The sequence below is a fragment of the Engystomops pustulosus genome, chromosome 2 (genome assembly GCF_040894005.1).
Source record: "Engystomops pustulosus chromosome 2, aEngPut4.maternal, whole genome shotgun sequence".
NCBI lineage: Eukaryota > Metazoa > Chordata > Amphibia > Anura > Leptodactylidae > Engystomops > Engystomops pustulosus.
This window is the reverse complement of record NC_092412.1, coordinates 11,694,749-11,719,743: the sequence shown is the minus strand read 5'-3', so window position 1 is coordinate 11,719,743 and position 24,995 is coordinate 11,694,749. Positions and strand designations below refer to the sequence as shown.

Genomic DNA, 24,995 nt, shown 5'->3' with positions numbered 1-24,995 from the left:
AGCACGGGAACTTAAGTGTGCCCACTAAGCCTAGCCCCACTATGCTATTCTATTGACCTACTAATATATTCAGTGGCATCCATAATTAAAGGGAACCTGTCAGCACATTTGTACAGTCACAGCCAGTGACAGGTTCCTATAGAGCCCTAGTAACTAACTGACCCCTTCTTTTAGCTAAAAATTGTTTTGCTTTTATCCACATAAATCACCTTTTATCTTATATTACCTGGCATCAGCGGGAGGGTTGTCCTGCTTGGCGGGCCCCTCCCATCTAATCCTCCCCAAGCCTTATGCCACCTTACTGGTCACAGTTAATGTCATGTGACCAGAGTGACGTCATCTCAGGTACTTTAATCTCAGGTACTGTATGTGACCACATTAAGTCACAGCAGCCTCCATGGACTCCTCTCCATACATGGTGTACAGTTTGCTATTGTCAGAAGGCTGAAAGACCTGCAATGATGTCACTCTGGTCTCATGCCATAAATGTAACACAAGGCACTGTGTAAAAACAAATTGACACAATATTTCCCACATGTATGTAGAGCTTTATTTAACTGTAGTTGAATATTAGCAGAAAGTCCCTAAGTACAAGAAGGCAGAGCAGTGATTTGAAGAGACAAAGAACTGGGGGTATGGCTCACTGCCAGCCTGGGGGAGAGAAGAGTCACAAAGACCAGAGATGAGTCAGAAAAGCTAATTTGCATATCAGGGCCTCACTGGCAGCTAATTTTAGGTGATATGGGGTGGACTTGTAACCTTTTATCAGCAGGCATTGTTAGTCAGGGGTGTCAAATTCTGGTGACAGGTCCGTTTTTAAATGTGTTGTCCAAGCTGGGGGTGGTTGCGTAAAAACAAGAAATTAATTTTACTTGCCTTTCCCCGACCTACCCCTTCACTACGGTCCAGCACTGCGCCTCCCATCAGCAGTGATGTCACAGCCAGGACAGCGGCTGCTGCAGGTTTTGACTGTAGGTGGTTATGACATTGTTTCTGCCTCTCCGTCTACAGTGCATATCACTGCACAAAAGTATCAGTGGGGCAAGTACAACTGGTTTCGTACAGCTACCTCCATTAATTAAAAAATATAAAAGTCTGGAAACCCCTTACTTGGCAATGTCCATCAGCGCCAGAGAGATAAATAGAGCAGCAGGTGCATGCATGATCGGCTGCTTTATTCATTTAGAACTACGACGGACCATTCTCATGATTCGCCGGAACCGTTTCACATCATAATGCTGCACAGTTTAGCAGTACATCTGCCAAATATGGCACATCACACATGTCAAGGACACAATTGCTTCATATAGAGTTTGCTCTTAGTTCTTCTCATGTTTCCTCCGGTTCTATAGATCCAGGACTCCCAGAGGTTTCTCCTAAAGATGATCCTTTCCATCAATGATCCACCAGGGATCCGGGAGAAGGACAGAGAGCAGATGGCGGCCAGGATCCTGGAGCTCACCCTGGAGATGATCTCCTTGATAACCGGAGAGGTGAGAGTCTCCCAGGACACGGCTCTTATCTCTAGGAATAACAGCGGGAAATGACTGGAGAGGTGAAGGATTCTTAGGATCTATGTAGTGATCAGTGTCTCCCCATACACAGGATTACACAGTAGTGAAGAAGTCGTCTGGTGAGTGTGTGACCCCCCGTGTGTCAGGAGGATGGACCCAGAGCCCCATCACCGAGCCTCCACCTCATTCACTGATACATGAGCAGAAGATCCTAGAACTTACCTCCAGGATCACTGAGCTGCTGAGCGGAGAGGTGAGCGCTGCCGGGAATGCTGGGACATTGTACAATAACACAAGGGAGGGGTCTGGGTGATGTCTGTGTCATTGTGGGTGTCAGGTTCCTATAAGGTGTCAGGACGTCACTGTCTATTTCTCCATGGAGGAGTGGGAGTATATAGAAGGACACAAGGACCAGTACAAGGACATCATGATGGCGAAGGGTCCACCAGGGATGGATCAGGACAGAGAACAGATGACGGCCAGGATCCTTGAGCTCACCCTGGAGATCATCTACTTTATAACCGGAGATGTGAGAGAGAACTCTTAGAATACATGCACACAGCCTTTGTTTTAACAGCTAGCACATATCCATGATTACTTTTATGGGCTTATAAACATTTCAATGAATTCCATGAGTTGACTGGCTGAGCCACATATGACAGCATGTCTTATTCCTACCTGAGTTTTCACAAAGCAAAGTTCACTTGCATTTGACACTTCAGAAACAAACGTTGGTCTATTGGACCGTTGTTTGCATTCTGTGAAACTGCACTCGTCATATGGTAGCCTGATCTCTGGGAATAAAACAGATAAATGACTGGGGAGGTGAAGGATTCTTAGGATCTATGTAGTGATCAGTGTCTCCCCATACACAGGATTACACAGTAGTAAAGAAATCGTCTGGTGAATGTGTGACCCCCCGTGTGTCAAGAGGATGGACCCAGAGCCCCATCACCGAGCCTCCACCTCATTCACTGATACATGAGCAGAAGATCCTAGAACTTACCTCCAGGATCACTGAGCTGCTGAGCGGAGAGGTGAGCGCTGCCGGGAATGCTGGGACATTGTACAATAACACAAGGGAGGTGTCTGGGTGATGACTGTGTCATTGTGGGTGTCAGGTTCCTATAAGGTGTCAGGACGTCACTGTCTATTTCTCCATGGAGGAGTGGGAGTATATAGAAGGACACAAGGACCAGTACAAGGACATGATGATGGAGGACCACCAGCCCCTCACATCACCAGGTAAGAGGAGACCTTCCTGATTATAGAGGACAGAGCAGGTGTGAGGTCACCTCCTCCATCATCTCATCATCACATATAGACAATGTATCAGTCACTGTGTATATTTCCTATAGATGGATCCAGTCAGAGAAATCCACCAGAGAGATGTCCCAGTTCTGAAGATTTCAAAGATCATCCAGAGGTCCCACTGGATCATCAGGTAGATATATGAGATTTCCATAGCGTCCCCCATGACGGCCCCAACTGGAGGATGACCCTTGACCTCTGTAGGGACACGAAGCAGAGAGGTTAAATACCCCGCCCCGGCATCCGTACTCCGGTGGCTTCCTGTCCCTACACAGGGCAGGGAGTAGAGAGAAGTCTCTCCTCATCCCCAGTAGTTGGGACGGTGAGGGGGGATCATAGGAGGCACGGGGATTTTCCCCTTACCCCAGGCAGTCTCGGCCTCGATCGGACTCTGGTCCTTTCCCCTGCCGCAGAAGAGACTGCATTTCCTCCGGCTCTGCCCGCAGCTCTGTGAAGCTAAGGACACCCGGAGTGCGTCCATCACGGAGGTCACGTGGGCCGGCTGCCGTCCGACTCTGGTGATGACGTCCGCCGGAAATGACGGAGCCGGATGTGACGTCATGATGGCGCGACCCGGAAACAGGAGCGTGGAGCGGTAAGATTCAAAAGCGGGGTAATGCACGTTGATCTGAGGTCTAATGATCGCATGTCAGTCCTGACTCAGGTACTTTTGAGATCGGACGCCATTCTAGGCACTTCCCAGCCGCCATGGTCGGTTATATGCTGTATATTTGCCTCAATTATGCCATATATGATATAGGTCTATATCCATGTGTATGTTTTCTTAGGAACTTGTGCGGTATATCCCTTGTTCAAGATACTTAAGGTACTCTTTCACTTATGCATCGCATTGTTTAACTGTCAGTCTATCATGCAATTTTGTTAAATCTTTAGGCTTGCTGATATCAGTGGTCCCACGATTGGGAATATGGAGGCACATGGCGTGGAGGCTTCAAGCCTGGACCTCATATCCTTGAACCCTGTAAGTGGGGTCATTTAGGGATAGGGTGGTGAGTCACCCACATATCCCCATATTATCACATAGGTGTCCAGTTAAGGACTAATTACTCCTCCTTCTCCTTGGTAGGATCCCAGGGAAAAGGAGAAGGATAAAGGGAGAGCTAAGGACTCGGGCACAAAGAAAGCTACTTCAAAAAAGTGCAATATGTGCTTAGAGAAGCTCCCTACGGACTACAAAAAAAACAGTCTGTAAAACATGTGTGGATAATTTACTCAGAGAGGAGAGAGCCTCATTCGTGGATGAAATGCGTAACTTTATCAGAGACTATGTTAGAACGTCAGTTACAACATCCATGTCGGCATTTATAACTCAAGAACCTCCACATAAAAGACAAAGGATTATAGAATCCATGTCAGATTCCGCATTTGACTCAGAGGGAACCAAAGAATCTGTTGATATGGATCCAGGGCCCTCCAATTCAGCTAGTAAAATGGAATCTAGATATCTACTGGCAACTGAAGATCTAGAACCACTTTTGAGAGCTATGAGGGATGCACTCAAAATAGAAGAAGTAGAAGAGACCAAGACTATCCAAGATGAGCTATTTGGACTTCATAAAGTCAACAACAACCTCAAGGAATTAATACTGGAAGAATGGAGGGAGCCAGAAAACAGGATTTCCATATCTAAAGAGTTTAAAAACTGTCTTTCTTTTGATGAAGCCGAAACCAAAGTTTGGAATTCTACACCTAAAGTAGATGTCCAGGTCATAAAAATGACCAAAAAGACGGACCTACCATTCGAAGACGCGATCCAGCTTAAGGAGTGTGCCATGTTAAATTTAAAATCTAATATTGCCACAACATCCATGGCACGCACACTCTTTCACTGGGTGACCGAATTGGAAAGTCATATTAGAGATGGCACCCCTAGAGAGATGCTGTTAAGTACCTTCCCCACATTAAGAGCGGCTACAGCCTTCATCGCGGACGCCTCAGCTGAAGGAGTAAGAATAAGTGCCAAAGAAGGGGCACTATCTAATTCCATCAGGAGATCACTCTGGCTTCGCCAATGGACTGGAGATTTCAGGTCGAAGTCAAAACTATGTGGTATTCCATTCGAAGGGGAATATCTATTCGGTTCTGAACTAGACACGCTTCTAGAAAAAGCAGCAGATATGAAGAAAGGCTTTCCAGAATCAAGAAATAATCCAAGGAAACAGCCCTTTTCGGGACTCCAAGGATAGGAAACAGTCTTTCAGAGGAAAAGGTAAACAGGGCAAGTGGAGCTACCCTAAAGGAGGAAGAGGCTTTCTACTTAGCCCCAGTAACTCCGCTCCAGCGTACAGAAAACAATGATGCCAGAGTGGGGGTAAGATTATTGAGATTCCATGCACAGTGGGATCAAATAACATCAAATCCCTGGATACTAAGTATTCTTCAAGAAGGTTACCACATAGAGCTAACCTCTCTTCTTCCCAGAAAATTTGTCCTGACAGAACAACCCTCAGGAAACCTCTCAGCCCTGCTTTGGTCAGAGTTACAAAAGTTGATACAGCTGGACGTCGTCATCCCTGTGGCTCAGGAACATCTAAAAGAAGGACACTATCTCCCCTCTTCTTGATAAAAAAGCGAACGGCACATTCAGGATGATTTGCAATCTGAAGAACCTAAACAGATACATACGTTACCGGAAGTTCAAGATGGAAACAGTAAGCTCAGCAGCCGTCCTGATCCAACCGGGAGCATTTATGTGTACAATAGATCTAAGAGATGCGTACTACGTATGTGCCAATCCATTCAAACTCACAAAAATTCCTCAGGTTCGCAGTACGATCACCCAGGGGAGAGGAAGTCCATTATCAGTACAAGGCACTGCCTTTTGGGATTTCTTTGGCCCCAAGGACATTCACAAAAATTATGGTCGAAGTGGTAGCATTCCTGAGGAAAAAAGGGATATTAGTCATTCCCTACCTGGACGACTTGTTAGCGGTGGACAGTTCAAAATAAGAACTAATACATCACCGAGATGTCACATTGTTAATCCTGCGACAGATAGGTTGGATGATAAATTTGGAGAAATCCAATCTAACCCCAAGTACAAAAGTAGTCTTTTTAGGAACATTATTGGACTCGATTCAGCAAATGTCCTTCTTACCACCAGAGAAAATAACGAAGCTGATACAACAGACTACAATATTTCAGGGAAGAAATCAATGCACAGTAAGGGAAGCCATGAGAATCCTGGGAATTATGACATCATCCATTCAGTGTGTACAGTGGAGCCAGAGTCACACAAGATCTCTTCAGAGTTGGATATTGGCTTCTTGGGACAGAAATCCTCAGCACCTGAATCAAAAAATACAGATACCAGAAGTGGTCCAGCGATCCTTGAATTGGTGGAAGAACGCTTCAAACCTAGGAAGAGGAGTATCATGGCATCCCTGGCCAGTAATAAATATCCGGACAGATGCAAGTCAGTCAGGCTGGGGAGCAGACGTGGCAGGTCTTCCCACCCAGGGTCTATGGTCACAGTCAATCAGATCCCGCTCATCAAATTACCGAGAATTGAGAGCCGTCTTAGAGACTTTAAGAGCCAGCACTCTAAGTTTAAAGGGGAAACATATAAGGATATACTCGGACAATACCACGACGGTGGCTTACCTTCGACATCAAGGGGGTACCAGGAACCCCGATCTCCTCAGTCTCTCAGAGAAGATATTTGCATGGGCAGAAACCAACATCTGCTCTCTCTGCCACCATCTAAAGGGGGAAGAGAACCTGATAGCGGACTATCTCAGTCGTCAAGTCATAGACCAAAACAAGTGGTGTTTGAACGAGAACATCTTTGCACGTCTCACGCAAAGATGGGGACAACCAGCAATAGATCTCTTTGCCTCCAGCAAAAATGTGAAGGTTCCTCATTTCTTCTCTCTAGAACCAAAGATTCCATTTGGTCAAAGGGATGCCTTCAGTCAGTCCTGGAACGGGCCTCTGATGTATGCATTTCCTCGTATACCTCTTATATCAAGAGTGGTTCAGAAGATCAGAGTGGACCAAGCAAGGGTTATTCTCATTGTTCCCTGGTGGCCAAAGAGGAACTGGTTTCCGTGGTTAGGGAAGATGGCGTTGGAAAAACCTATCATGCTGGAACCTCTAAACGACCTTCTGTTCCAGGGTCCAGTATACCATCCAGATCCACAGGACCTCCAGCTCTCGGCATGGATCCTGAAAGGATGTTGTTGATATCCAAAGGGTTATCAAATAAGGTAATTTCCACGCTCAAAGCAAGCCGCAAGCCGGTTACTCACAAAATCTATTCCAGGATATGGAGAAGATTTGTATCCTTTTGTGACAGGACTCCTCCTAACCAACTATCCCCTAATATTTCACAGGTGCTGGACTTCCTGCAAGCAGGATTTGACAAGGGCCTTAAAACGAGTTCTTTAAAAGTCCAGATTTCCACCCTCGGCGCATTCTTCGACGCCCCACTAGCAGAAAACAGGTGGATTCAAAGGTTTGTCAAAGCTACCGCTAGACTAAGACCACACATAAAACAAAATATCCCCAATTGGGATCTCTCATTAGTACTAAATTACCTCACGAAAATACCATTTGAACCCCTAGAAACGGTTAAACTTAGGGAGCTGACGTTAAAACTCACCTTCTTTATAGCTATAACAACAGCTAGGCGTTTGGGAGAAATTCAAATCTTGTCAGTTAAAGAGCCCCATCTCAAAATGTATGAGGATAAGGTCGTGCTAATGTTAGATAAAACTTTCACACCCAAGGTGGCCTCATCTTTTCACCGTAACCAAGAAATTATTCTACCTTCCTTTTGTCAGAACCCAAAAAATGCCAGAGAATGGGAGTGGCATACATTGGACGTCAGAAGATATCTTCTACATTATCTTGAAGTTACCAAGTCCTGGAGAAAACATGACAACATTCTCCTACAGTTCAAAGGAAGAGACAAAGGCAAAAAAGCTTCAAAAGCATCCATTGCTAGATGGATCCGGACTGTCATCAAAGAAGCTTACGATGCCAACAACTTGGACATTCCAGGGACTATTAGGGCCCATTCAACCAGAGGTGTGGCAGCCTCTTGGGCTGAGAAACGTGGTGCCTCACTAGAGGACATATGTAGAGCAGCTACCTGGTTTACTCACCTAACTTTTGCCAAACACTATAGGCTAGATGTTCATAGTGCTAGAGACCAGTCCTTCGGAAGGAAGGTCTTACAAGCTGTTGTCCCCCCCTAAAATTACTTATCTGGTACATCTCCAGTTGGGGCCGTCATGGGGGACGCTATGGAAAAGGAGAATTCTTCTCACCGTTAATTCGGTTTCCATTAGTCCACCATGACGGCCCATATACATTCCCACCCTGAATTTTGAAAAGTTTAAGTTGCCTATTTGTTCTGTGTGCAATAATAACTTAAAATAAATGGGTTGCATCCAAGGCCGGTGTAGTTATTTGGTAGCCACTGGAGTACGGATACCGGGGCGGGGTATTTAACCTCTCTGCTTCCTGTCCCTACAGAGGTCAAGGGTCATCCTCCAGTTGGGGCCGTCATGGTGGACTAATGGAAACCGAATTAACAGTGAGAATAATTCTCCTTTTCTGTAAATCCTTAATAGATTGCTGAAATGAAGCTTCTACTAACCCTTTCCAGCAGCAGTAGTTCTGTGGATGATTTATGGGGTGGTGTTGTTGGTGTTTGTAGTAGGTTATAACTACAAATGGGTCATTAAAGAGTAACTGTAAAGGTTTTTTATTTTTCACATATCAATAGCTCTTTTGATGTAAAACATCTTTGCCTATTATCTTTATTACCTATATGCGGTAGTTTCCTTGCTAAAGCCCTCACATTACCTCATTGCTGTAATGGCTGCCTCCTCTCCATGTGCTGATAAGCCTTATGAATCTGTAGTTTTTTTTACACTTTGTTTCTGTTGGTTTCCTGGGAGGAGCTGCTGCTTCCTGCTCACAGGGGAAGTGGTCATGTGGTATGTGTAGCAGAGCTGGATCTCTACAGACAGTGAATGCAAATGTCTCCTGCACAGAATAGTGAGGTACAAGATCTTTCCTATCCCTCCATCTCGGGCTGTGATTCTACAGAACTTTATCTGTCTGTCTCTGCTCTTCTTACTGCTTTCCTTCCCCACCTTGTCATGGGCAGTATCAGCTCTCTCCAGATAAGCCGTTAACCCTTAGTGCTCACACACCACAGGCTATAGACTGCATTTTCTTATGATTGCTGCCACTTATTACATGTTCCCTGCTCCATGTGATGGAAGCTCCAGGCTGTCACCACATACATCCTGTAAGTGCTCTGCTCAGCGTTCAGTGGATTTACTTTTGGGAAACTGAATGGATTTAATGCTAAATTACTTTGAGAGTGAACACAAGGCATCATGGGATCTGTGGGCAAGCTAACTGACTTCAGCTTGAGGGCATAGACAGACAGACATTAGTCTCCACCCATTTCACCTCTGGGGAGAATCATTTTTGTCAAACACTTTCAGAACTTTGGAAAGAAAAGGACGAGTAGCAAAAAGTAAGCAACAAAGGGGGAATCGTATATAATAATTTGGTAAAATCACTATTATGTTATAGTTACACTTTAAAGATTGTAGTTCAAAGAACATCTTACATCTTACAGTCCAAAGCAGGAGAATGGAATCGTCTAAGTCAGTGATAGCCAACCTTTTGAGCTCTGCATGTCAAAATTCATAAAAGAACCGAACATAAATCGGGTGGTGTATTAGATAAAAAAAAGAAACTGGAAGTTTGTATGAAGGAGCGTTTGCATAACGAATTTTAAGACGGGTTTTTTTTTTTTAATCTTTTGTGAATGTGTAAATTTTAGGGCTAAATGAACGTATAACCGACAAAATTGGACCATTCTAAATGTCACCTCCATTTTGATTTAATTACTATGAAGATCTCTAGGGGTTAATAATCTTCCTAAAAGCTGTTGCTGATAGTTTTAGAGGGGTAGATTTGAAAATGGGTTGACATATAGGAATGTATATAAAAAAAGAAAAGATAGAAGCTTGTGCTCACTCACAAGCTAACATGGACTAAAAAATTTTGTGAATTTTTACCTACTACTAGTGCGGACCAAGTGGATTTTTTTTTCTTTTTCTTTCTTCATATTGATATATGGGAGGTTTCTAATATTTATATATTTCAAATTACATTAAAAACGGTATTTATCTTCTCAATTCTGAAATCTCTTTGAAAATGCGGAAAACTGATATTCAATTTTAACTGCGGCACATCAAAATGAATTACCGTATATACTCGTGTATAAACCTCACCTCGACTTATACATGAGTCAATAAAAATAATAAACTTATATACTCACCCTCCGGCGGCCCCGATGCGCAGCGCGGCTCCCCGATGACGGCACGGCTCCTCTTCTGGCCTTCACATGGCTCCTCTTCTTCTTCTGTCTTCTGTAACAGCCTGCAGGGCGTGGCCATGTAATCTCCCGGCCGGCGCATAGTATGATGTCAGATACATGTATACTACTGGGGGCAGGCTGGGCTGGCTGTATACAACTGGGGGCAGGCTGGGCTGGGCTGTATACTACTGGGGGCAGGCTGGGCTGTATACTACTGGGGGCAGGCTGGGCTGGGCTGTATACTACTGGGGGCAGGCTGGGCTGTATACTACTGGGGGCAGGCTGGGCTGTATACTACTGGGGGCAGGCTGGGCTGGGCTGTATACTACTGGGGGCAGGCTGGGTTGGCTGTATACTACTAGGGGCAGGCTGGGCTGGCTGTATACCGCAGGGGGCAGGCTGGGCGGGCTGTATACCGCAGGGGGCAGACTTGGCTGGCTGTATACCGCAGGGGGCAGACTTGGCTGGCTGTATACCGCAGGGGGCAGACTTGGCTGGCTGTATACCGCAGGGGGCAGGCTTGGCTGGCTGTATACCGCAGGGGGCAGGCTTGGCTGGCTGTATACCGCAGGGGGCAGGCTTGGCTGGCTGTATACCGCAGGGGGCAGGCTTGGCTGGCTGTATACCGCAGGGGGCAGGCTGGGCAGGCTGTATACCGCAGGGGGCAGGCTGTATACCGCAGGGGGCAGGCTGTATACCGCAGGGGGCAGGCTGTATACCGCAGGGGACAGGCTGGGCTGGCTGTATACCGCAGGGGGCAGGCTGTATACCACAGGGGACAGGCTGGGCTGGCTGTATACCGCAGGGGGCTGGGTCTTAAAGGGAACCTGTCAGCAGAAATTGGCCTAGTAAACCCAGTGTGGTGGCATCTTCCAGAAAATTAAGGACATCTACCACCAGAATGGAGGATTGTATGCAAATGAGCCTGAGGGGCTCCAGTCTGTATAGGTGCTAATGGAGACTGAAGCCCCTCAGGAGCCCTTCAGGCAAGTGAGATGAAGGAGGTGGAGATTTTAACACTGATGTCACATTCTCCCTTCCTCAGAAAGCCCACTGATGGTCCTGCATTCAGGGAGATCACTGAACTGATGCACAATGTCAATCACAGAGGAGGAGGCGATCAGAGCTCCAATTTACATCTCCCTTCAAAGTTGATTTTATCGATGATGCTGTTACACAGGACCATGAAAGATACAAAAACTAGAATTACACTGTTTGCCAATCTTCTGGTAGTGGTTTATTAGGCCAAATGCTGATGACAGGTTCCCTTTAAAGGAGATGTACCACCACGATTCTACCTATAAAGGTAGAATGGGTGGTAGGTGGATGAATGGGACGTGAGGATAGCCTTTTTTTGGGCTAATCCTCATGTCCCGGCTATCCTTCAGTAAACTTTAATGCCTGTATATGCAAATTTTTTTTAAGCGGCTACTGGGGCGTGGAGTAGCCGAACATGAGGTTATACATCACGGCTACTCCACGCCCAAGTAGCCTCGTTCCGCTGCCTACCATTTAATCTTCGGCGTGCTGCTCCTCGTAGCTGCGCGCCCTCAAACGAGTACCCGGCGTTCTGCGAATGCGCAGTAGCGCTGGCCTCGCAGCTACGGCCGTGCATCCGTAGGACGCAGGGTATTCGGACGAGGGCGCGCAGCTATGAGGAGCTGTGCGCTGAAGATTGAATGGTAGGCGGAGGAACGAGGCTACTGGGGCGTGGAGTAGCCGTGATGTATAACCTCATGTTCGGCTACTCCACGCCCCAGTAGCCGCTTAAAAAAAATTTGCATATACAGGCATTAAAGTTTACTGAAGGATAGCCGGGACATGAGGATTAGCCCGAAAAAGGGCTATCCTCACGTCCCATTCATCCACCTACCACCTGTTCTACCTTTATAGGTAGAATCGTGGTGGTAGGTGCCCTTTAAGCTTTAAACTTGCTGTGTCCTGAAGGGGTTAAAATGTGAGAATTTTATCTCATGGGCAAACCCCTTTAAGGGGTTTGCCGATCTTTTTACCATGTGCCTTTAAAACCTTAATAATAATCCTTGAATGTCTATCAAGTGATGCAGCGGTTCTGTTGCTTACTTTTGTACGGTTTGCAGACTCTTCAAATTTCTTTGTTTACATAGCTCTGGTGTTGTATAGGAGGAGTTGTAGCAGGAGAGTTATGACTCATCCTGCACCCTCCTCCTCTTTTCTTCCTCCTCTGAACTAATTCCCCGTGTCCATTAGCACAGGCTCTACCTCAGGTTTGGATCACATAGTTTCATCCAGTAATATTTTAATGTGTAAAATATTGGGATGAATGTGGATCCCGTCTCCTCCTGCAGGAGATTATTCCCCTTAGTTCCTGGTTCTGGAGGTTTCTGTCCATCACTTGGATATAAGAGAATCTCTGGAGACATTTCCTTGTTTTCTCAGGTCCTTCATGTTGGATCTTTCCAGGAAAGTTGTGGTGGAAGGAGGAGCGGAGAGGAAATCCCCTCATCAGTGACAGAGGAGGGTAAGAGCCTTTCATGTATCTTGTAGGTTATTCTTCCCTTATACATTGCAGGGAGAGGTCACATCCACTCAGAGGTCCCTCTGCATTTTTAATTTTAGATTAATAATGCTCCTCTTACTACATTGTTTAGCCAAGGAGGAGAATGAAAATGTCTGGAATACAAATAAAGAAAATGTAATTTTTATTCTTAAACAAACCCTGATCCCCCCCCCCCCCATCTTTGAAAATAACGCTGCTCCTATCCTGTATATGTGGCCACGGTGCTGCTGCTCCCGTCCTGTATATGTGGCCACGGTGCTGCTGCTCCCGTCCTGTATATGTGACCACGGTGCTGCTGCTCCCGTCCTGTATATGTGACCACGGTGCTGCTGCTCCTATCCTGTATATGTGGCCACGGTGCTGCTGCTCCCGTCCTGTATATGTGGCCACGGTGCTGCTGCTCCCGTCCTGTATATGTGACCACGGTGCTGCTGCTCCCGTCCTGTATATGTGACCACGGTGCTGCTGCTCCTATCCTGTATATGTGGCCACGGTGCTGCTGCTCCCGTCCTGTATATGTGACCACGGTGCTGCTGCTCCCGTCCTGTATATGTGACCACGGTGCTGCTGCTCCCGTCCTGTATATGTGACCACGGTGCTGCTGCTCCCGTCCTGTATATGTGACCACGGTGCTGCTGCTCCCGTCCTGTATATGTGGCCACGGTGCTGCTGCTCCCGTCCTGTATATGTGACCACGGTGCTGCTGCTCCCGTCCTGTATATGTGGCCACGGTGCTGCTGCTCCCGTCCTGTATATGTGGCCACGGTGCTGCTGCTCCCGTCCTGTATATGTGACCACGGTGCTGCTGCTCCCGTCCTGTATATGTGACCACGGTGCTGCTGCTCCCGTCCTGTATATGTGGCCACGGTGCTGCTGCTCCCGTCCTGTATATGTGGCCACGGTGCTGCTGCTCCCGTCCTGTATATGTGACCACGGTGCTGCTGCTCCCGTCCTGTATATGTGACCACGGTGCTGCTGCTCCCGTCCTGTATATGTGGCCACGGTGCTGCTGCTCCCGTCCTGTATATGTGGCCACGGTGCTGCTGCTCCCGTCCTGTATATGTGGCCACGGTGCTGCTGCTCCCGTCCTGTATATGTGACCACGGTGCTGCTGCTCCCGTCCTGTATATGTGACCACGGTGCTGCTGCTCCCGTCCTGTATATGTGACCACGGTGCTGCTGCTCCCGTCCTGTATGTGTGGCTGCAATGCAGGGCTGCTACTCAATACAAATGCCAGGTATTTGGATACAAATGGAAGACTTCCTTTCATATCTGTAAACCTGGACAGGGATTTTAAATAACCTTAAAAGACCTTGAGGGCTTTGTGCTTTTTTTTTTTCAGTGGGAATCCAACAAGACAAAACTGCAGCTGGTAGAAGTCATGGAGATCCGGGTCAGATAGAAGAGACAAGAAGTATGGTTGAAAACAATGGGGAACGTTTCCTGTAAGTCACTACATTGTTATTACCTGTGGTTATTTATGTGCTGAGTAGAGCCAGTATCTACCACTATATACTGTAGTTACTGGGTGCAACTGCTTAAGGACCCCCTGTTGAGGGTTTTGCCCCTTCTGAAAACCTGTGTAAGTGTCATGCAATTTGTGGTGTGTAAACTGTTTTTGTTATCAGTAAGGTTTGTTTTTGCGCCCAAACTTGTTATGGGGTTAGGTATGAAGACAAACTAGGTGTGAATTTTTGGTCTTTTTTTAGTTAGGAACAATAGAACTTTTAACAAAAAAATTTCTGTCTACAAGCATTTCACCCGAGGGAGCAGAACCTGGCGCCTCCTGGCTGCCTCTACACTTTCCTTTCAGTCCCTCCATAAATATTACCTGTAGTATGATGGAGGTTAAGGACTGACCACATCACTGTAAGGTCCTTCAACCCTTTCATGTTGCCAGTAATAGTCAGACTAGGATGGAAGAAGCTTTCTATATACTGCAGTTCAGATTGTGTACCTGCAGGAGACCTACACGCAGAGACACAGATGACAAAATCAGAGAACACAAATTCTTTGCTGGGATCATTCATCCAGTAGAATCGGCAAAGGGTCAAATAGTATGAGAGGGTAATATCGTGCACAATTTAATGCAAGAAATTTACAGCTGAGGACATTAACTTTTATTTTCACATTTAAAATGCATTGGAACGTTGTATTACAAGTAACCTGGTCTGTGAGCGTTTTGCAAGATGCCCCTTCTTATATCAATAACTGGGGGGTGGGCGTATTTATCCCTCTCCGTTAAATATGTAGCCGTTAAAAAATGCTTCTTCATATAACGGAGGCAATATACAGGTGGTCCCCAACTTAAGGACACTTATTTATAGAAGACCCCTAGTTAAAGACAGACCTCTCTGCCCACTGTGACCTCTGGTGAAGTCTCTGGATGTTACTATAGTCCCAGACTGCAATGATCAGCTGTAAGGTGTCTGTAATGAAGCTGACACAAAACTTTCAAAATCCAATTGTCACTGGGACAAAATAATATTTGGTCCGGAGCTGCAAAATGTTCTGACTTGTATACAAATTGAACTTTAGAACAAATACACGGAAGCTTTCTTGTACGTAACCTGGGGACTGCCTGTATTGTTCTAAGTTTGTCTTTTAAATTTGTCTTCTTTACTAAATTTTTCTTTGAAAATCCAAAGCTTTATTAGTACATAGAAACTATAAGTCTTACATTCTTTGAAATAAATAAGAGCAGGAGTATAACACAGGAGAATTATCATAGAAAGCCCTTCTCTAACCTAAGCCGCCCAGATTCCCACCATCAAACCATAAAAGAAATTTACAAGAAATGTAAATTCGAGAAATCATTTTAGTGGTCAAAACTGTGAATTACCGCTAAGCAGTGTTACCCTGTGAGTGTCTGCTTATAGGACTTACATCTGGGTGTAGGTGTACAGTACCTAGAGGAGGCTGTATATGAGTGTATGGTCCTGGTGTAGGCATCCTGTAAGCCCTAATTAACGTGTGGTGGCTTTGAAGATGAGTGTATGGAATAAGTGTGTGACCATTGGTGAGCAGAATGACTCTTTGCAGTCAGTGTGTTTGTGCGACCCCCTGGGCTGTGTGTAGTTTGGAGATGCTCAGAATCACTGACTGTCCACCCATTATGACAACAGGTCATTCGGGTTTATTATCCATAAACCGGAGGCGGGGGGCAATTTGAACAAAAAAAGAGGACACAGATTTTCTTAAAAAGAGAACCAAAACTTAATTCTTGTTGAAAAAAATAATAATTTTGTCTTGAAATTTAGTTACAGAGAAAAGATGGCCGCCCGCCATAAAGAAAACCGCACCCTCCTGGTGTGCAAGCATTGTTTGAAAAAGCATGACAAACTCTCAATGCACCTCCGCAGGACGTGCACAAAAAAAGCTAAGGAATCTGAGATTACCCAAGAGGTAAATGAAGCAAAGAGGAGGATGCGTAAGGTCGTGGAGTCTTTGAGTATTGTTGGCTATGACAGCCTGGATTTCAAGAAGAGCGGATTCTCGAATCCGCAGGAGTTCTTTATAGATTTCTTGGAGCGTCGTGGGTGCTTTGTTGCTAATAAAACATCTATGAGGTAAATGAATACCTTAGTGGCCGTCTATCATTGTCTATCTACCTAGATATACAATTGTAATTCAGATCTGTACGTGCATCTTAGGCAACCTTCAGTCGAAGAGGATGAGTCCGGAGATGATGCAGATGACGCAGCACAGTAAGTTCTACACTTTGCCTTGGATTGTTTTGTTCCTTAGAAAGTCATCTTGGAATATATAAATATGCAGACGGTCCCCTACTTAAGGAGACCTGACTTACAGATGACCCCCTCTGCCCCCTCTGACCTCTGGTGACCTCTCTGGATGTTACTATAGTCCCAGACTGCAATGATCAGCTGTAAGGTGTCTGTAATGAAGCTTTATTGTTAATCCTTGGACCAATTACAGCAAAAAAAAATTTAAACTCTGTCACTGGGGCAAACATTTTTTTTGTGTGAATCTACAATTATACCATATGCAGTTCCGATTTGCATACAAATTCAACTTAATATTATATATAATATACGCAACACTAGTTTGTTGGGTCAGAGAGTGTAAACTGGCTCCAATGTCACTGACTCTTCACCAGATTTACCACATTAAGCTAACAGCCCCCTCAGGTAGGGTACATAAAATACTTTTTCCAGAATTCCCTCTTTTATGTGAAATTTCAACTGTTTATCTATAAAATATCATATGTTGCCCAGGGCGAGTCCAGTTTAGGAGCTGCAGAGGAGAGAGCCATACAAACGCCCCCATTTCTTTGGTTCTATAGTATCTAGCATCATCCTGCTATTGTCATATTAAAGGTTCAGGTGTGTGTTTCTGTGAGTTACAGAACTGTAGATGCAGGTAAGTAACGCCATAGTAGAAAAGACATTTCATCCCCTACCTGAGGGGTCTGGAAGTTTTTAAAGGGCTAAAATTTGGTGACAGTCATTTTCCTGTCTTAAATTTTGTAGTAATTTTGGTAAAAGACAGGACTACTGAGATACCGGTAACACAATCTCTGCCATGTACATTAATTGTTCGCTATTTCAGGAGTTGCTCACCTACCCCCCTAAGGAGAAAATTGGCCCAGGCTGGTGTCAACAAGATGCACGATATCCGTGCCCCAATGCTTCTTTCCTTCAGAGATTACCTAAAGCTTCACTTCTCAGAGACCTCAATAAGGCACATGGTATTTATAGATTTCCTGTCTAGTAAAGGCTCCTGTAATGCAAAGTGATGAAAGAAAAACCTAAACAGAACTTAATGTCTTTTCTATTAGGTGGAAAACGTTTCCCGCTTCTTACACTTTGTAAGTCCAGACAAGATCTCTTTGGCATTTCTCACCGATCAAGAGAAAACCAAAGAATTTGTGCGGACCCACTTGCAATCTAATACGACTACAAGAACTATCAAAAATTATCTGGGTAACATCCAATGGTTTGTTAGGTTTGTGATGTCAGAAAATGTCTGTGAGGACACCAAAAAGGCTGCCGAGACCTTCCTGGAAGGACTAAGCAAAATAAATGAGGAGCTTAACCAGAAGTCCTCCAAACGGCCAAAAATAAGGTGAGCCATTAGTGGAGTCTACAGAGCATGTATATAAGCTGGGCTTGGGCAAACTGAGTGTCTGGTCTTCCAAATGAGGTTCAATGTGGATAAATGCAAGGTTATGCACCTGGGGGCTAATAATCCACAGGCAACATATGTCCTTGGGGGAGTACAGTAAATCTGGGAGAGTCCCTTTAGAGAAGGACCTGGGGGTACTAGTGCATCATAAATTAAATAACAGAATGCAATGTCAATCAGCTGCCTCTAAAGCTAGCAGGATCTTGTCATGTATCAGCAGAGGTCTGGACTCTCGTGATAGGGATGTAATATTACCAGGATGCCCTGGAGCTGGAGAGGGTTCAACGTAGAGCCACAAAACTGATAAGGGGTATGGAGGGTCTTAGTTATGGGGAAAGATTAAAACAACTAGATTTATTTAGTCTGGAAAAGAGACGACTACGAGGGGACATGATTAATTTATATAAATATATGAATGGTCCATACAAAAAATATGGTGGTAAGTTGTTTCAGATTAAATCAAATCAAAAGACGAGGGGGCACTGTCTCCGTCTGGAGAAAACCAGGTTTAATCACCAGAAGCCAATAGGCCATTTTTTTCAATAGCCTGGCTCAGGCGCTGGTCACAGCAGGGACAGCGGAGAGCTTCAAGAAGGGTCTAGATGCTTTTTTACATCAAAATAAAATTGATGGTTATGTTGTGCGGGAAAAAAGAGTCCTGAAGATTGGGTAGTTATTACCTTATTCATTATAATAATAAAAAGCTCTGAATTGTTTTATGGATTTTGCATTAATTGAGTTTTTTTTTTCTCGTTTTCTTCAGTCATCGGAAACTAACCCCTAAGGATTGCCATAAAGTGCTTGTAACAGCAAAGCCGCACATTGCCGACATTATCTCGCGTTCAAATTGTACAGTGGATGACAAAGAGAAGACCCTCGTCTGCTATTACCTGCAGGCGTTGCTAATACTGAGGCATTTGCGCAAAACATCTGTGGTCCAAAACTTGACAGTACGTTCTCATTATTTTCCAAATCACAGACCAAACCATACAACGACATAAATCCTGGTAATTGCTTGTCATAGTCCTTCAGTTTTTATAAAAACTGTCCCCACCCACTGCAGAACCTCTTCCTTTGCATCTCCCACTTTAAACATTTTTCTATACCTTAATGACCTGGGCCAGCGACCGCATTAGGCACGTGCCAGGGACTAGAGATGCTGGAGGGGCCCACATAAGGCTGTTCATAAGGAATCGATGGAGGTGAGGGGGGCTGTGTCTAATAAATCCATAGGGGGGGAGGGGGGCTTATAAAAAACAACAATGAAGGGTTGTTGGGTACGAAAACCTTTTAGGGAACAGGAGAATTGTTTTAGTTTCTGAATTTTTAATGTGTGAGTTCACTACAAAGGGGCTTATTGAAACCTGGAGCCGACACTGTAAACAACACATGAGAAAACAGTACATTGTGTTGTTGTGAAGGCTGTAAGTAGAGGGCACACGAGCAAATGCCCACCGCTAACAGGGGGTGTAGGAAGAGGGCTCCCGGCCTAAGCCCTCTCCATATAGACTTGGTATTTGCTGCATGTTTTAGCACCTATTGCGTGTGTTTAGCCTTTTCATGCAGCATGAAATAGCCAGAGACGCCATTATGGCAGTGATGGTTACTCCACGTGGCGTCATCGGGGGGGAGCAGTGATCCATCTCTCAGACCCAGGTGTCATTTCTAAAGATCTGTTACAATGTGGCACAATGTTACAGGTCATGTGCAAACTGTAGTATGGCAGTATATGGTTGGATGGATGAGACAACTTAGGGCTAGATCACCCCCTTTCCCTAGAATGAATATAAAAATAAAAGGTACAAATAATAAATATGTTAGTTATTGCCAAAAGTCCCGATCTATCAATATATAACAACGATTATTTACGTTAGTGAAGTCCGTAATGGTATTCGCATAAGAATAAGGCAAAATGAAGAATTTTTTTTTTTAATACAAAAGGTTTTGATCTATTAAAACCTAATAAAACGTATCCCTGTATATTGGTATCCCATAACGGCACTGAACCAAAGAATAAAGCAGAGAAGAAAATGGCACAAAACATTTTTTTTCCTCAAGTTCGCTGCATTTGGAATTTTTATCCCACTTCCCAGTACACGCCATGGAAAATGTAAATAACCGCCAAAAAGACGTACAAAAAACAAGCCCTTGTGAAGCTCTGTACACAAAAATCCAACCCTTTTTTTTTTTGTATAATTTTTTTTTAACCCCTTAGTGACGCGGCCTGAAAAGGCTTTAATAGGGCATTTTTAGCAAATTTTCATACGTGGCAGGTTAAGGGCCAAATTTTTTTGCTGTGTTTTTTTCGAGACACATAGTTTTAAGATTTTTCATTTTTAGTTTTATTATGTTTTTAACTAGCCCTATAAGGGCCTCTGTAACTACTGATGTTGATCAGAGCTGGACTGGTGGTCATGTGGTTGCTATAGAGCTGGCGGCAGAGGTGGCTCTGCTCCTCTCTGCATTGCGCTACTTCAGTGCATTGTTGTAAGGAGAGGAGTAATAAACCGCATCTCACTTCTCCCTAGGGTCTTGGGGTGTCTCTTACACATGGAGACCAGGTCTTGCTCCCGCAGCTAGCATGAGAGCAGTAGAAAACTGCAGCAATGTCTAAAGACTCTGGACCTGCGGCCTCTGACGTCTTAAGTCAGTGGGCAGTCCAAGAGGAGTTAAAGAAGGGGAGAAAAAATAATGGAAATGTAAAAACAAAGAAGGGCAACGGAAAGGTGTTTTATGCCAAAAACGTGTTCAGATTTTTGCATGTACAGGCGGTCCCCTACTTAAGAACACTCGACTTACATACGACCCCTAGTTACAAACGGACCCCTGGATATTGGTAACTTACTGTACTTTAGTCCTAGGCTACAATAATCAGCTATAGCAGTTATCACAGGCGTCTGTAATGAAGATTATTGTTAGTCCTGATTCTTATGACAACCCAACATTTTTAAAATCCAATTGTCACAGAGACCAAAAAAGTTCTGGCTGGGATTACAATGATAAAATATACAGTTCCGACTTACATACAAATTCAACTTAAGAACAAACCTGTAGACCCTATCTTGTATGTAGCCCGGGGACTGCCTGTATACACTCTGACACAATGGATTGTGATTAATAATAGGGGCCGCTTCATACATGGAGCAGGATGGTTGTCTCTTGCCTTGCAATACTCAAACCTTAAAGGGATGGGAATATCTTATCTGATGCCCCTTTTCACCTTTCTCTTTCAGGTGACAGATTGGCTGGAGAGGCAGGAGACCAACTTCTGTGATGGAAGGACCACGTCTAAGGTCTACATTGTACAGACACAAGGGACTGCTATTGTGCTGACACATGAGGAGGAGCTGGTTAGTGTCATTTATGTTTCTGTGATGACACCATGTATAGCAAATCCTTTACATTGTGGTTCTCTTCTTACAGCTGTTCAGCAAGTACTTCAGAAATATCCGACCAACACAATTGAAGAAAGATGCAAAGACGGTCAATCAGTTCTTTCTGTCGTGCAAAGGCAAACCCGTTTCCAATTCTTCCAATGACCTTAGAAGATTACATGAGAAGTAAGTGATCAGGGATTATATGATAAGTGATCATATATTACATAAGATGGAGGTGATGTTATTATTCCATGCTGTGTACCAGAACGCTGGAAAAAAAAAATGCATTACAAAAAAAACAATTAGGTCATTTTCTTAGAGGCCTCTTATTTACAGCCTTCACTTTGCGGTCCAAAGGACACCTCTCCTTTATCCTTTGTGTTGGTATAAATGCCACATTTATATTATTTCTGTTATATTTTAGTATCTAAAATAAAAATGTACACTTTTTTGAGAAAAAAAAACACTCATTCACAGAATGATAGATGGGAGACCCAGACCATCGGGTCCCTCACCTCCGTTCCCCTGGCCATGGCTAGTTCCGGCATATTGCCGGATTGGGTGTGTGGACGCTAATATGGCAATAGGTTAGGGTCCGGTTGTCTCTAAATTCTAAGTAATGGTACTGGGTGTCATGGCAGCTGGTTGATGGCTCCTGATGAGGTCATAGCACGATTGTGGCACATCAGTGCTGCTCCCTGACATGTGACACTTGAGGAGTTGTGCAGCGCTATTGTGTGGATAGGACTGAGCCTTTTCCATATGCTCTTGCATAGTAGAACAGAGCGCATTGGGAAGGTGTTCATGTGATAATAATAATAATGTAGCAAATACAATAACATTTAGTGTTCCATGAGTTACTATCTTTGCTTACTCCCTCAGGCTCCATCTACCTGCTGTAACTGGAAAGGAGGTTAAAGAGGCTTTCGATCAGTGGGCGGATGAGAATCTCAGTCGGGAAGATCAAGAAAATGTGTACAACTATATCGACCTGGACATCAGCCAACCATTCAGTAATAATTCGGTCATCAAGGGTATGCTAATTCTCTCCACATTGAGGGGGACAAAAGAACACAGCAGTGGACCCCCTACTAAGCGAAGGAGGATTGACGAAGAAAGCGAGCAAGAAAGAGTCACTGAAATGGAAGAAGACGGAAGTGGAGAGGAAGGTCTTGTGTACCTTAAAGAGCAGAGCTTCCAGAAATTGCTGGGAGTATATCCGATGGGCCTCCACCGCTCCCCTCCATCGTTAAACATCTGCAGGCAGGTCAGCCTACCTAATGCCCGATATTGCCAGGACAAGTGGAGACGGAACCAATACAAAGATCGGATCCTTAAAGTCCTTGGTAAGTTTCTTTATAATATTTCAGTTTTAAGTGGTGCAATTATTGGTCATTAATGTGATCTATTTTATGCTCCTTTTTCGGGCAGATCATTTCAGGAATCTTCCCAGCGAAAAGCAAGTAAAAGTTTATATGGAAAGACAGAGGTGGTACATGAATGTACCAAGAACATGCGACGTCCTACAGGCCTGGAAATCTTAGGAAAACGAGAAGGAAAGAGGATAATATGAAGAATATGGAGGCGTTAATAAACATCCAGGACTGGCTGGGACTCCTGGTTCTGGAGGACAAAAGTGAGACTTTTAATGCCATTATCATGCTGCCTTCATGGAAGGCAAGGAGTCTTCATCTTCTTTTCCGTATCCTGGAAGGTGAAGCTATAACCCCACACGTGCCCTGCCTGTGCCACCACAACGTCGCATCAACCTCTGCAAGGTTAATTACTCATTCCAAAAAATCTGACCGAAAAACCTCTGGGAAATAACCATTTACCAGGTACAGAACTGTTACTGAACTATAGCGTATGGGAAAAAAATCATTACGTGAAGGAGCAAAGCCGAGTCTGCAAGAGACAGGACCTCATCCTGTGATCTCTGCATGGAGGACGTTCTCACATGTTTTAATAATTAAACATTTTAAAAGAACACAAATTAACAAAATTCTTTTAGTGTAATGGCTGTTTAACCTTAATGGGGTTTTCCCACTAATACAAGTTGGGCCCTAACTTGCTGATCAGTGGTGGTCTCACCACTGAGACCTCCAAAGATCACAAAAATGAAGGGTCTGATGGGGTCCCATGTACCTCTGTCGGACCCCTTGTCGCTTCTCAGACGTATGGAGAAGGGTCATGCACGGCCGTCTGCTGCATTAATCTCTATGGAGCTGACAGAAATTTCCAATCTGCTCCATAGAGATTAATGGCGGAGAATGGTCATGCGCAGCCGTCTGCTCCATTCTGAGGAGCGACGAGGGGTCTGACGGAGGTACAGCATACACTTTTTTTTTATCTCCTCATGAGAAAGACCTTTGGCTGACTTCACCATTGGACCTTCATGGGAACCTGTGACAAGATCCGAGCCCTCTGGACCTCCCTTTATTTTGTTTATATTATTTCCTGATTACATATTGTTTATAAGTACCAGTTTGTTATACTTTGGATATGCTGCCATGTGCAAGGATTTCTCTTACTTCTTTATGGGAATGGTGGCAGATAATAACCGGCAGCTCCGCAGCTCAATAACCACCCCCCCCTCTTGTTTATTTTTTGTAGACACCATATTCTGGTATCGGTTGCATTATATTTAGTTTCATAGTTTATTTCTATATAATGAATTTTGCTCTTGGCACTTATTGCATTTGAGGTGTTATATTTTATTGTTTGAATTTTGGATAGGATGGGTTAGCACACCACTGCCCAAAAAGCACTGCTATTGTATTTGTAACAACGTGTACTTTTATTTTATTTTCATTATATAAAAAAATGTTTTCTTTTGGTTATTTATATGGACATTTGGGGTCTACATGCATGTAACTTACACATTGCTTCATATAACTTTATCGAACTATTCGGCTTAGCACAAATTGCACTTTATTGTTGTTCACTTAATAACAAAAGGCATGCGCAGGTGAAGTGTCACGGTCTTTGCCTTGTACCTTTTTTTTATTTGCGGCGATTCATGCGTACTAAGAGCGCAGGCGCATAGATCGTGTATTTGATAGGACAACATCACCGTCTCTACCTTTTGTATTACTGCACATGACATTTTCCTCATTGCGATAACTGATGTTCATACAGACAGGCGCGCAAAACTACCGTCTCTCACAGGTGTTTACGTGAGTAATTTAAGGTTACAGAGCGTCCACCTACCTCCAAGGCAGGCTCCACGGACTGAGAGGCACTGACCCCTGAGGAAGTCGCAGGATTGTGACGTAACACGTGGGGTGTCTCCACAAGTGTGGGGCCAGGTGTCTCTCTCTCCATTTTGGTTAGTTCCGATTACTGGGATTGGCTTCTGGTTTGATCTAGGGAGCCGCATTGCTCATGATACAATTACACTACTTATCTTTATTCATTTGTTTGTGTGCAAGGGCTTATTAGGCACTTTGTATAGGGACTACTGCAGGAGTCCATACATTTTAACCTTTTGTGCTTTTGCGTTCCAGGACTGTTCTGTATCTGTGTGCCCATTTCTTTTTCCACTTGTGGCTGTATGTGGACCTTTTGTGATTGACTTTGGTTCTCTAGTGTTCTTGATGTATGTCTCCACACTTTTAGATGCCATGCATCAGAATTTCATAACGCCATATATCTGTTTGTACGGATTTTTAAGAAATAAAAATGTGTACATACTTAAGCCTGGCTTTTTCTTGTATATTGCTACATATTGGATACA

At 44.4% G+C, this 24,995-nt stretch overlaps 1 protein-coding gene across 1 annotated transcript; it reads left to right on the top strand.

Moving 5' to 3' along the window:
• The first annotated feature begins 1,855 nt into the window (after positions 1 to 1,855).
• Positions 1,856 to 24,995, top strand: LOC140119797 (uncharacterized). The gene is made up of 14 exons (XM_072139187.1): positions 1,856 to 2,043; positions 2,390 to 2,759; positions 2,873 to 2,958; positions 12,616 to 12,697; positions 14,080 to 14,182; positions 15,998 to 16,306; positions 16,391 to 16,444; positions 17,307 to 17,445; positions 17,536 to 17,822; positions 18,646 to 18,832; positions 21,116 to 21,232; positions 21,306 to 21,442; positions 22,142 to 22,605; positions 22,691 to 24,995. Exons 2-14 carry the CDS (start codon positions 2,675 to 2,677, stop codon positions 22,801 to 22,803), a joined length of 2,163 nt encoding a protein of 720 aa, XP_071995288.1. The 5' UTR covers positions 1,856 to 2,043; positions 2,390 to 2,674; the 3' UTR covers positions 22,804 to 24,995.

Excerpts from the sequence above, each read along its gene's own strand:
- LOC140119797 (XM_072139187.1), top strand. The coding sequence starts at position 2,675 with ATGGAGGAGTGGGAGTATATAGAAGGACACAAGGACCAGTACAAGGAC. Across the intron at positions 17,446-17,535 it reads AGACCTCAATAAGGCACATG|GTGGAAAACGTTTCCCGCTT; the intron begins GTATTTATAGAT and ends CTTTTCTATTAG. Across the intron at positions 21,443-22,141 it reads CTTAGAAGATTACATGAGAA|GCTCCATCTACCTGCTGTAA; the intron begins GTAAGTGATCAG and ends TTACTCCCTCAG.